Raw genomic sequence first — 12,150 nt, forward strand, 5'->3', positions numbered from 1 at the left:
TTTAAAAAAAAAGAAGAGAATGACTCCAAAATATCTACAAGCCCCAAAGAAAAACATAGCTTGGACACAAATTTAACTAAAATTCCTGGAAGAAATGAAGCAAGAGTTAAAGTTAAAAATCATTTTATCAATGAAATGAGAGCACTAGAGAAAAAAATGAAAAAGAAATGAAATCTATGAAAGAAAGAATTAGAAACAGAATTAATAGCTTGGCACAACAGGTACAACCCTGCCCAAACAGCAAATTCCCTTAAAGTTTGAATGGACTAAATTGAAGGCAGTGACTTAATGACACAACAAGAAATATTAAAACAAAGTCAAAAGACTGAAAAAATAGAAGAAAATTTATTTCAAATCAAAAGTAACTGACTTAGAAAACAGATCAAAGGGAAAAAATTTTAATAATCATTGGACTACCTGAAAGTCATTACCAAAAAAAAAGGATCTAGACAGTATACTTTAATAACTATTAAAAGAAAACTGACCAAAGCTATTAAAACCACAAAGAAAATTGGAAATAAAAGGAATCTAATTGTTTCCTGAAGGAAACCTCATAATGAAAACTTTTAGGAACATTATAGCCAAAATTCAGAGCCTCCAGATTAAGAAAAAAATACTGCAAGCAATCAGAAAGAAAAGATTCAAGGGGCAGCTAGGTGGCGCAGTGGATAGAGCTCTGGCCTTGGAGTCAGGAGTACCTGAGTTCAAAACCAGCCTCAGATGCTTGACACTTACTAGCTGTGTGACCCTGGGCAAGTCACTTAACCCCAATTGCCTCACCAAAAAGCAAAAACAAAAAAAAAAAATCAAAAAAGAAAAGATTCAAGTACCATGCAGCCACAGTCAAGATCACACACTACTTGGTGGCCTCCACTATGAAGGAGCAGAGGACTTTGATATTCCAGAAGGCAAAGGATATAGGCTACAGTCAAGAATAACAGCAAAACCAAATATAATCCTTGAGTGGAGGCAGAAACGGACCTTTAATGAAACAGAGAACTTCCAAGCACTCCTGATGGAAAGACCAGCGCTGAGCAGAAACTCTGAAGTTCAAACACAGGAGTTAAGAGAAAGATAAAAAGGTAAACATAAACAAATACAGGGTAACTAAACAGGGATAAACTGTTTACATTTTAATATAAGGAATGATGTATGTGTATGCATCCCTTCTGAGCCCTATCATCTTCAAGAGTCACAGAGGGAGTCTAATTAGAGGGAAGGTTTGGGAGTGGTTATGTTCTATCTTGAAGATTTTAAAAGAAGAAAGGAAAAAGAGAGGAAGAAGATTATATGGGGGTGGAGGGAAGGGAAAGGAAGGTTAGTGAAAATGAGTAATCAGGATTCAAAAGTAGAAGTCTACAGGGAGGAAGGGGTAGGGGGGAATGGCTGATAGCTGAACCTTACTGTCATCTAAACTAGTCAAAGGAAAGAAGAGAATACACTCACATATACACATAGCTGGGTACAGAAATACATTTCACTCAACAGGGAAATAGGAGGGCACAGAGAGAAGGGGAAAGTAGGAGAATTAAAGGGAGGATAGATTAAGGGACGGACTGTTGTTGTTTGTTCTTCATTTTCAAGGAGGACCAATGACATCACGGGTGACATCTTAACTTGTGTGAACTGGACTGAAGTGAGGCAGAGCTGCTCGATATCGTAAGCCTCACACTCTCCTCCTGAGTCACTGAAGTCCAGCGGCAGGACAAAAGTCAAGATGACTGGCAATGGCCCAGGGTGCAGTGGATGACCTTGGCAACTCCGAAGCCTGACCAAGCTCTAAGCGCCTGCTATAGCCGCCTTTATGGCCGTTGGAACAAACTGTTCTCATCTACCCATTCCTCCAGAGAAAGTCCTCACATGCTTGGGGTAGATATCCCCCTCACTCACTGACAGGTTTGAGGCCTGTAGTTTACCCTCAACCTGGTTCAGCCCATCTGCTGAGACAGTTTGACTGGGGTATGACCACTGCGCATGCTACAGCTTCTTGGAACCCAAGGGGAGAGTGGGGTGAATCATTTAGCAAAACAAATTCTAAAGATGCACATGGTGGGAATTTGCACACTAGGGTTCTCCCCACTAATCAAATCACAGGTCAGATCCAGAGTGGTGGATTGTCCTGTCCAAGGTCACAGGGCATGTTGGTAGCAGAGGTAGGGATGAGAATTCCCCACGCCTCATATAAAGCTCACAAGACACTGTTCCCTGGCTTGGTCTGGCCTGTCTTGTGCCACCATGGTTTTCTTCCTCATGATTCATTTTCAGAATCTCCTGCCTCTCCCTCTCTTGCTTCTGGGCTTCTTGTATGTATCCTCCAAGACAGCAAATCCAGAAAGGAAGCCTAAATCTGTCCTACCTCCCAGCCCTTCTCCACACTGGGGATGCCAACGACCCTAACTAGCCACTCAGGTTGTCACCTGTGACTCTTGCCCTCCATGTCCAGTCAAACCCACTCTTACTGAAGGGCTGCTGAATGGAAATCACTTCGAACCAAGAAGAGAGGCACCCTGGTGGGCAGAGAGGAGCCATCGCTGCACCTGTAATCCAAAGAGCTGGGGCCTTGGGCAAAAGGCTCATTTAACCTCTCCCTCAGCCTCAGGCTTTTTTAATTTGTAAAGTAGAAATGATAATCTTTGTACTTCCTTCCTCACAGGGTTGTTATAAGGTTCAACAAGGCACTTAATAAGCACCTACCATGTGCCAGGCACTAGGCTACAAATTAAAACAAAAACCCAGCCCTGCCCTCAAGGAGCTCACAGTCTAATGGGGAAGAAAACCATGCAAACAACTAGGTAAGTACAAGATAGAAAGTAAATGGGAGGTAATCTCAGAGAAAAGGCCTTAACATGGGGGGAATGTGGAGGGACTTGGAAAAACCTCCTGCAAAAGGTGGGATCTGAGCTGAGTCTTAGAGGAAGCCAGAGAAGTCAGGAGATGGAGGAGAGCAGGTAGACCATTCCAGGCATGAGGGGCAGCCAGCAGGACAATGATGGAGTCAGCTGAGAGAATGTCCTAAGGATGAAGAACAGCTAGAAGGCTAGCATCACTGGAAGGGAGCAAAGGGTATAAAGACCAGAAAGCAGGAGAACACCAGATTGTGAAGGGTTTTAAAAGCCAAATAGATGTTTTTAAATTTGACCCTAAAGCTACTGGAGTTTACAAGTGGGGAGGAGACATGGTCAGAGCTGCATTTTAGGAAGATCAGTTTGGCAGTTGAGTGGAGGATAGACGGGAGTAGGGAGACACTTGAGGCAGGGAGACCACCCAGCAGGACACTGCAATAGGCCAGGTGTGAGGAGATGAGGGCCTGCACCAGAGGGGTGGCAGAGATCCTGGAAAGAAAGAGATGTATACAAGAGACGTTGGGAAGGTGGAAAGAACAAAATTGGGCAACAGATTGCGTATGTGAGATGAGTGAGTGAGAGTCCTCTAAAGTTGCGGGGAAGAGGGGCAGGGCTTGAGGGGAAAGATAACTGGTTGCTTTGGCTCTCTACCGGTCATCTAGTTTGAGATGTCCAAGAGGTAGCTGATGTAGTCAGTACACTGGAGATGAGGAGAGAGGTTGGGGCTGCATGAAAAGCACCTGCATAGAGATAACTGAACCCAAAGGAATGGATAAGATCACCAAGTGAGATTGTGTAGGAGAAGTGATGAGAGCTCAGGACAGACTCTTGGGAGACAACTACCATCAGTGTATGTGAACTGGAAGCTCAGGTAAGATAATGCATATAAAGTATTATATATAGCTAGTATTATTAGAGAAGTGTTCCTTACCCATTGAGACAAGAGATTCATAGTTGCCCCTCATCACATTCTTGTAAAGTTCCTTTTGCCACTCAGACAGGTTCCCCCACTCCTGTTCTGAGAAATGGACTGCAACATCATCAAATGTGACCGGTACCTGAAATCACAAAACATACCCTCAGCACTGTCCAGATATAGAGCTGGTAAGGATACGCCTGTTGGACAATTTTAGCACAAAGAATATGGCCCAGATCTGTCTGAGATTCACAATGTAAGCTAGGGAAAACCCCAATTTACAAGTAACATAGAGAATACATTTAGGGTGGGGACTGGCTGAATGGCTGCATAGCTTAATATCGCATCTTAATTCTGAAATTTTAAGAGTATGGGCATAAGGAAAAAGTCTTCAAATATCACATCTATATTGCTAATGACTCTTTTCTAGGGTAATCCTGAAGAGCTAGAACATGACTTATCCTGTTTCCAAGAGAAATCCTAAAAATCAGAAAATGAGTTGATTTTCATTCACTTCATGCTGATACTACATTCCACAATATTGTAAGACTGAAAAACAAATCCTAAGGAGAAAGAATCCATGCCAAAAGTTAATCACAGAGTGAACGATGCAAGCCAGAATACAACATCACAAGAAAGGAGGCTTCACCAAGGATTCTCCTTTTTTTGATCTGGATTTGTGATTTCACTGGTAAAAGGAACTCCAGGCGAGGAAACTCTCTACCAATATAGATCATCAACTGTTCTGCAGCTCATACTATTGCCTGGGAAACTGAAAGTAAGAGAGCTTAAGTGACACCTCATATGGGCCAAGGATGGGACTCAAACCCAGGCCCTGCTGACTCGGAGGCCAGTTCTCCATTCACTATGCCTTGTGATCTCTTTTGAAAAATCACTTCAAAGGTTCTTCTTACATGTGAGTCTGAGAAAGCAGGCCAGATCAGGCAAAATAATAACTGACAGCCCCTGGATATACATTTTAGAATTTTTTTTTAAATCTAAATGTGAATCTCAGAGTACTAATGAGTACTATGCTTTAAATCAAGCAAAGTTCCACTTTGATATAAAAAACTAGTCTGGTTTTTCCTTGTCTATACTCATGACCATAGTGGGTACACTGGAGACAGAACTAGAAAAACATAGGCTCTAGCATTTTTTTCTTGGAAGCACAGAATATTACTGTAAGAAGAGTCCTTAGAGGTCAACTGGTCCATTGTCCCAGGAAACATTTGTGCAAGATCTCTGATGGGTGCTTGGTTATGTAGCCTCTGCTCTTTAGAATTTAGCAATGGCAATGCAGGGCTCTAGTTTTTAGAAAGTTGAACCAAAATTTGCCTTCTTTATTTCAAGTCACATTTATAAATTAATATAACTTTCACCCATTGGTCTTATCTCTACCTTCTTAAACAACACAGAGTAAGTCTAATATAACTTTCACCCATTGGTCTTATCTCTACCTTCTTAAACAACACAGAGTAAGTCTATTCAAACGTTTGAAGCATGTCTTCCTTTCTCCAAGCTAAACATACCTAATATAGTATGGTTTCTTGACATCTAATTATCCTAGTTACTCTCCTCTGGACATCTCCTCATTAGTGTCCTTTTTTTTTTTTTCTGGTGAGGCAATTGAGGTTAAGTGACTTGCCCAGAGTCACACAGCTAGTGAGTGTTATGTGTCTGAGGCTGGATTTGAACTCAGGTCCTCCTGACTCCAGGGCCGCTACTCTATCTGCTGTGTCACCTAGCTGCCCCTAGTGTCCTTTTTAAAACAGGGATTCCAGAACAGAATCCAGTCCTGCAGATGAGCTCTGACTTGTACAGAAGAAAATAAGACTTACCCATCAATGAACCTTAATGATCATTAAGAGGTTGTGGGACTTAGCAGATTGAGGGCTAGCCTTAGATTGGAAACACCTGGGTTCAATTCCTGTCCTGAAGGAATACTACCCACGAAACTACAGGTAAATGCAAATCATTCTTTGTGCCCCAGACAATTTTCTAATACAAGAAATTACAGAACAGTTAGTGATCTATATCTACAGAAGGAATTTCCACATTGGGAGAGCATTAACTTTAAAAACAAATAGCAACTGTTTAACTCTGTTGGCTCCGTATTAATCTGGTGGTCAACTAAAGCCTTAATTTCATGAACTGCTGCTAAGCCAAGGATCCTCCATCCTGATTTTTGCAGATCTGATTTTTTTAAAAACAAAACCTAAGTCTAGGACTCTACACTTATCCCAAATAAAATTCATTTTGTTAGCTTTGGCTTGTGGAAATACTTGGAAACCTTGACTCTGTCATCTATCATACTGGCTATTCCTCCAAGTTTTATGTCGTGTGGAGTTTAGTTAAGTATGGCATCTATATCTTCATCCAAATCACTATAAAAACAATACTGAACAACAGTGTCCCATAACAATCCTCTTAGCCTCCCAGGCTAACATGAAGGCATAAATTAACATGTTTTGGGTATGGGTGTTCAATAAGCTATGAATCTTATTATCATTATTATTATTATTATTATCATCCAATCCCCATTTCACCATCTAATTAACAAAGATATTATGTAAGATTTCATAAAGTATTTTGTTGAAACCAAAATATACTATACCTTACAGTCTCTCTCTAATCTATTAACCTACTTTCCCTGCCTTAAAAGGAAATATGTTATTTGGCACATCTTAGAGACCTAATGCTGGATCCTGTTCACCATCTAATTCTTTTCCCTTTATTTAGCCACTATCAAATTATTTTTGATGATGACTGCTTTATTGTATAGTTTGAGATCTGGTATTGACAGACCCCCATCCTTCCTACTTTTTTTTTCATTATTTACCTTGAGGTTCTTGACCTTTTTTGTTCTGCCATATGAATTTCATTATTCTTTTTAATATATCTATAAAGTAACAATAATCCTTTTGTAGTTTGGCATGGCAGTGAAAAAGTAAATTAATTTAGTTAGCATTGTCATCTGTATTATATTGGTTTCATCTACCCATAAGCAATTAATATTCCTCCAAATATTTAGGTCTTTCTTTTTTTTATTCTAAAGAGTATTTTGTAAATGTATTCAAATAGTTCCTGTGTATATTTTGGCTAAGTAGAATCCCAGTATATTCTGTAGTTATTCTGAATGTTTCCCTTTACTTAGACTCCCCCTTGACCCATCCCTTTTCCTTTTCCTTGACTCAAACTCAACTGAAAGGATTTTTTAGTTCAGTTCATTTGTCGTCATCCTGCCATCCAGGAAAGGTTTACCTTGGGAACTTCTCCATTGCTGCCTGGGGGGAGTCGAAGAATCCAGAAATTCCTATTTTTCAGCAAGTTTTCCATATTCTCTAACCTTCTCTGCAATAAGCCATACTCCTGGAGCAAAGTCCCCAACACAACCCATTTGCTCTCTAGGTGGTTTGCAAATTCCACAGCTGTCTTTTCACAGTCAGTCAGCTTTTTCTCAGCTGTCCCCGTCCGCCCCTCCAGGGTGAGTAACCTCATGGCCTGGGCTTCCACTTTCCTCTCCACTGCTTGGATGGCAGCCCATATTGCCAAGCGGGATATTTCAGCAGTCTGAAGTGGAGTTTCCTTCTGAGAGGCAGCAGAGGTCTGAAAGGGTGTGTCCTTTTGGGAAACTGGGCTTTGCAGCAGGGTCTCCATCTCGGCTTCAGGAACAGTAGGGGAAAGGAGCAGGGTTTCTTTCTCGGGAATTTCAGGGGAATGGAGTGGGATTTCTTGATAATGAACAGGATGTGACCGAAATAAGATTTCTTGTTCAGAAGCAGCTAGGGGTGGACACTGAGTTTCGGGCTGGAGAACAGGAGGATGTTGGAAAGTGATCTCTTGCTCAGGAGACGCAAGAGTTGGGAGTGAAATTTCCCTTTGGGAAACAGGGTGGAGTCGGCCAGGAGTCACTTTCTCAGGAATGATTTGGGGTAGGGCTTCTTTCTGGGGAACGGCAGGGAACCGTGATGGAGTTTCTTTAGGGGAAAGAGAAGAGTATTGGGATGGAGTTTCTTGTAGGGGTCCAGCAGGTGAGTGAGGAAGAGTTTCTCGCTGAGGAACACTGGAGAATGCCAAAGGTGATGGTCGCCGTGTCTCCATGTCTAGTTCCTGAACCTGTTTGTAAGGAAAGAAATGAAAAGACAGGACTGAGACTTATATTCCCTATATGGCAATTAAGTTAGGTTCAAAAGATTATCAATCACATTATGGAGGGTAGGTTTGATAACACAAGGATAAGTTCTATAGACAAAAATTAAATCTTGTGGCTATTTTTATCATGAATGTGCTCCTAAGGAGGCCGTAACTAACAGCTTATAATGTCTCTGGGATTAATATAAATGATAAGGCTATAGTTATTAATTGTAACAGTAATATTATCTTGAATTTATATATAGCATCATACTTTTTCAAAGTGCTTTTACAGTTATGCTCTCACTTTATCCTTATAATAATCCTATGAGGTAGGCAAAGAGGGATTATAATCTATGTTTTAAAGATGAGGAAACTGAAGAACAAGAAACATGGCAAATCAGTGTTAGGGCTGGGACTTAGAAACCTGGTCTCCTAAATTCCAGGGCTATTTCTACTACATCCAGATACATATTAAAGTAATTATGGGACCTTCCTCCATCATTTCCTGATAGGATAAGGACTACATGTGTGATTTCCTTAGTATAGACAACTCACAGTGAGAAACTTCCTCTACCAGTGAAGGTTGGCATCTTTTCTATGACTGACAATCTTAAAGAGCTGCCCACAGCAGTAAGGAGCTCAGTGACTTGCCCAGAGTCACAGAGCCAGTGCCAGAGGCAAGACTTGAACCCACATCCTCTTGGCTCTAAGATGTGCTATTCACTATATGATGACACTATCAGTATTTCCTAGAAATGGCACAAAAATCTTTTTTTTTCCTTTGAAATATCCCAAAATAAAATGTTTAAGTTTCTAAGTAAATTTTTTTCACTAATGGTTGCCATGATGGATTTTGGATTTTAGAAGTTTTATATTTATCTAGTACCTTTCATAAAGATAATTCAAATTCACATAGCATGTTCACTCTCCTGAGAAAAATCCTGACATAGGTAGCACAAGGATCGTTACCCTCATTTTACAGATAAGGCAACTAGCCCAGAGCCATGGGACTAGTCAGTTCCAGAGCCTGGATTCAAACCTTCATCCCAGGTCTAACACACTTTCTGTTAATATCACACTACTTCCTACAGACTCACAGGGTTAGATGGGGGTCTTTGGGCATTCAGCCCAGCTTCCAGCTTCTAGGTAGGAAAGTCACTAACATATGCTCAAAAGATGAATATCGATTTCAAGATATCATAGTTCCTGGGAAGAGAGGACAGTCTCCAACTAAAAGCAACAGGATTCCTCCAGCTAGTGGATGATCTAAGCCTCTGACTGTGGCACACAATGATGCTGTAAATATCCCTGTGAAGGTTAGGAACACAGGGTCAAGGACTGGAATGGAAAAATTAAATAGCTCCATTCTGCTACTTGTTTCTAGCTTGTTTTTAAAAGATATGAAAGAACAAGGGCTAAAATGAAGTTTTCAGGATAATCTGTGAATATATTCATACTCAAGCTGTTCTGAATAATAACATGACTTTATCTAAATGGAAAGAAGCCTAGTATGTTTAGGGAAAGAAAGTTCATAATCTACAGGGTTACTAATGTTTCAACTACCGAGATAGTCAATCTAGCTCTAAAGCTCTCTTGCTACAATTTTTGTCTACTTCCTCTTACTTTGTCCTTCATGGACATGGAGAAAAGCTATCCACTATGTTTAATCAGTAAATATAAATCTTCATGATTACTGAATTCTTGAAATTTAGGTAAATAATCACAATTCCTTTAGACATTCATTAAAAGTTCCTCTGGACCATTTCTAAGTCTTCCACATCTATTCATTCATGCATTTATTCATTCTCTCTTTCAAATAAAAGTGAGCTGAGATAGTTTAGCTCATAATGTGACAGAGAACCTGGGGTTCGAATCCCTGTGGAAACTTTTAGAATATGTCTAGGAATCAGAAGACTTCTGTTCTACACAGGGCTCTAGTTCTAACATTTTGAAAATCTCTTAAGTATTCATTAAATCTCAATTAAGTCCTTAGCACAGAGCTAGGATCTGTGGGGACTACAAAGGAGACCCTGCCCTCAAGGAACTTACATTCTAGCACAAAAGAAAGCAAGGGTATGGTGTAGTAAAAAAAATCTTTGGTAGTGGTATCCAGGGGCCCAGATTTGAATCTCCCTTTTCCATTTACTACTTTTTGTGACCCTAGAAACTAAACAGATCACTTAGCCTTGCTGAACTTCAGTTTCTTCATCTGTTAGAAAAAAAAAAAAGAGGGAGTAGGATTAGATCATGTTTGAGGTCTCTTTCAGCTATTATGGGACTTGGCTCTTAAGACCCTGACTAATGGGAAGAACTTGACTTAAAATTATACCGTATCACCTCTAAAGAGGTGAGGGCAGAAGTTCAGTTTCGGTCCTTCTACAGAGCAGAAAATAAGACATAAGGCATGTGCTTAATTCTCAGTAAGCTCACAACATTTTCAGTTTAGTGAGTCTACCAATGGCTAGAGAAATGGAAATGATCCAAGGGCCAAGTCAGTCTATCTGAAGAATCAGGAGTTTAAGGAGTACTGGCGTCAATCTCTTTAAAATGTGGCTACAATCTAGTAAATAAAGCCTGAAGAGCAGGAACTTACTGCCTCAAGCATTGGTCTAAAGCATAAGGAATTTTTTTTTTTTTCTGTTCTCCATCTCTAGACAGATCTCTACTTTCCTCTTATGGTTTAGAGAACTTTATATGAATCCAGAGGCAAAAGAAGAAAGTTTCTTTAAAAACAAAAACAAAAACAAAAACAAATACAAAGTGTTCTTGTTCTGATTTCCTCACCAGTCCTAGTAGCCTGTGATCTAATCTGACCCGGACTAGATGACTTCAGAGGTCCCTTCCAACTCTGATATCCTGTGGTTCTGTGAGGCAAAAATAAATAAATAAATGAATAAATAAATAAATAAATAAATAAAAGATTTTTAGAAGTTAAAAAAAAAACTAGAGAATGATCCATCACATTTAATTCCTAGAATATTCAAATTCACAAATCAGTTCTAAAATTGTAATTTTACAGGGAGTTATCCTGTTCAACCTTTTAAAGCCATTAAAAGATTATCTTACAATTTTCTCTTTTATTGTCTTTTTACTTCTGTGTGGTTTGAGTTCCCCAGAACTCTGGTCATATCAATAGAAGAAAAATCTTTTGTCTTTTTTTTTTTTTTTAAATCCTCCATGCACGTGAGGGGGATGGGGAAAGGCCACCCCTTTATGAACAACTTAAAACAAGGGATCATTCCTTGGAGGTCACAGATACTGGCAGGGGAATCTAGGGAAGTTGTATGTTATTTCTTTGTCACCTGGGAGCTGCTGTCGCCCAGATACCTGCTCAGAGGAAGGGCATGAGGCTGGGCACCAACTCCTGGGCAGCAGCTTGCCCTCTGGCCTCCCATCACTCAGGGGCCCCCCGAAGTCTGGCCTGAGAGCCGACGGGGGGCTAGGGGGTGCCGCGCTGCTGCTGCTGCCCCTGGCCTCTCCTCACCAGGGATGGAGACCGGGGTCCCGGCCATTCCCGAGTAGGGAGCCCTTCCCGCCTGTCCGGGAGGGAGCCCGCACTGCAAGAGGCTCCCCTCTGCCCTCCCCAAGCCCCGAGAAGCAGGGATTTCTCCACAAGCAGGCAGGGAACCACGGACGACTGGCTGCATGACCTTGGGGCAGGTTGTTCCCTCTCTCTCCCAGAACGGGTGTGTGTGCGCCTCGATAGCCAGTCTGAGAAATGGGGAGAGACGAAGTCGCCCGCCCGGGGGGCCGGAGCGAGCCCGCTCCCTGGGGGCCCGGCCCCGGGCCCGGCATGACAAGCCGCCGCGCCCGGCTCCGGCGGGCCAGGGGTGATGTCCGCAGCCCGGAGAGGCCGCGACGTGCCGGCTCGGGTCCCCCGGGGTGAGGGGGACGAGCTCCGGCCGGCTCGCTGCGCCCGGACCCCCCGCCCGCCCCGCTCCCCGCTGGGCCCGCGCGGGGGCTCGTCTCACCGGAGCAGGCGCCGCCTCGGCCATGGCCCTTGGTCTCGCTCCCAGGCCCCGGGGAGGCTGCGGCGCGGAGGGCTCCGGGGCGGCCGGCCCTTCCCCGTCCCCTCCTCCTGCGTTCCCTCCCGCCCCGCTCCGCGCACCCGCGGGGGCTCAGGCCCCGGGCCGGGCCGCGCCGCGCTCTCTGGACGCAGGGGCCGGGCCGCGCCGTCAGCGCGGAGGGCGCCGAGCCAGCGGAGCCCCGGAGCCAGGCGGCAGCCGGGCAGGGGCCGGAGGGGGAGCCGAGCGGAGC

General features: G+C 42.8%; 1 protein-coding gene across 1 annotated transcript in view; it reads right to left on the reverse strand.

Moving 5' to 3' along the window:
* Positions 1-11,941, reverse strand: part of LOC114027066 (zinc finger protein 777-like) — a 28,729-nt gene extending 16,788 nt beyond the window's left edge. Inside the window, exons 1-4 of the mRNA XM_027840901.1 lie at positions 11,865-11,941; positions 10,678-10,757; positions 7,021-7,875; positions 3,775-3,901 (exon numbers count right to left, since the gene is read on the reverse strand). Of these exons, the coding sequence (XP_027696702.1) occupies positions 3,775-3,901; positions 7,021-7,860 (967 nt within the window). The 5' untranslated portion in view covers positions 7,861-7,875; positions 10,678-10,757; positions 11,865-11,941. The remainder of the gene's footprint in view (positions 1-3,774; positions 3,902-7,020; positions 7,876-10,677; positions 10,758-11,864) is intronic.
* Between the last annotated feature and the right edge of the window lie 209 nt (positions 11,942-12,150).

Source organism: Vombatus ursinus, unplaced genomic scaffold, assembly GCF_900497805.2.
Source record: "Vombatus ursinus unplaced genomic scaffold, bare-nosed wombat genome assembly UNPS02014852.1, whole genome shotgun sequence".
NCBI lineage: Eukaryota > Metazoa > Chordata > Mammalia > Diprotodontia > Vombatidae > Vombatus > Vombatus ursinus.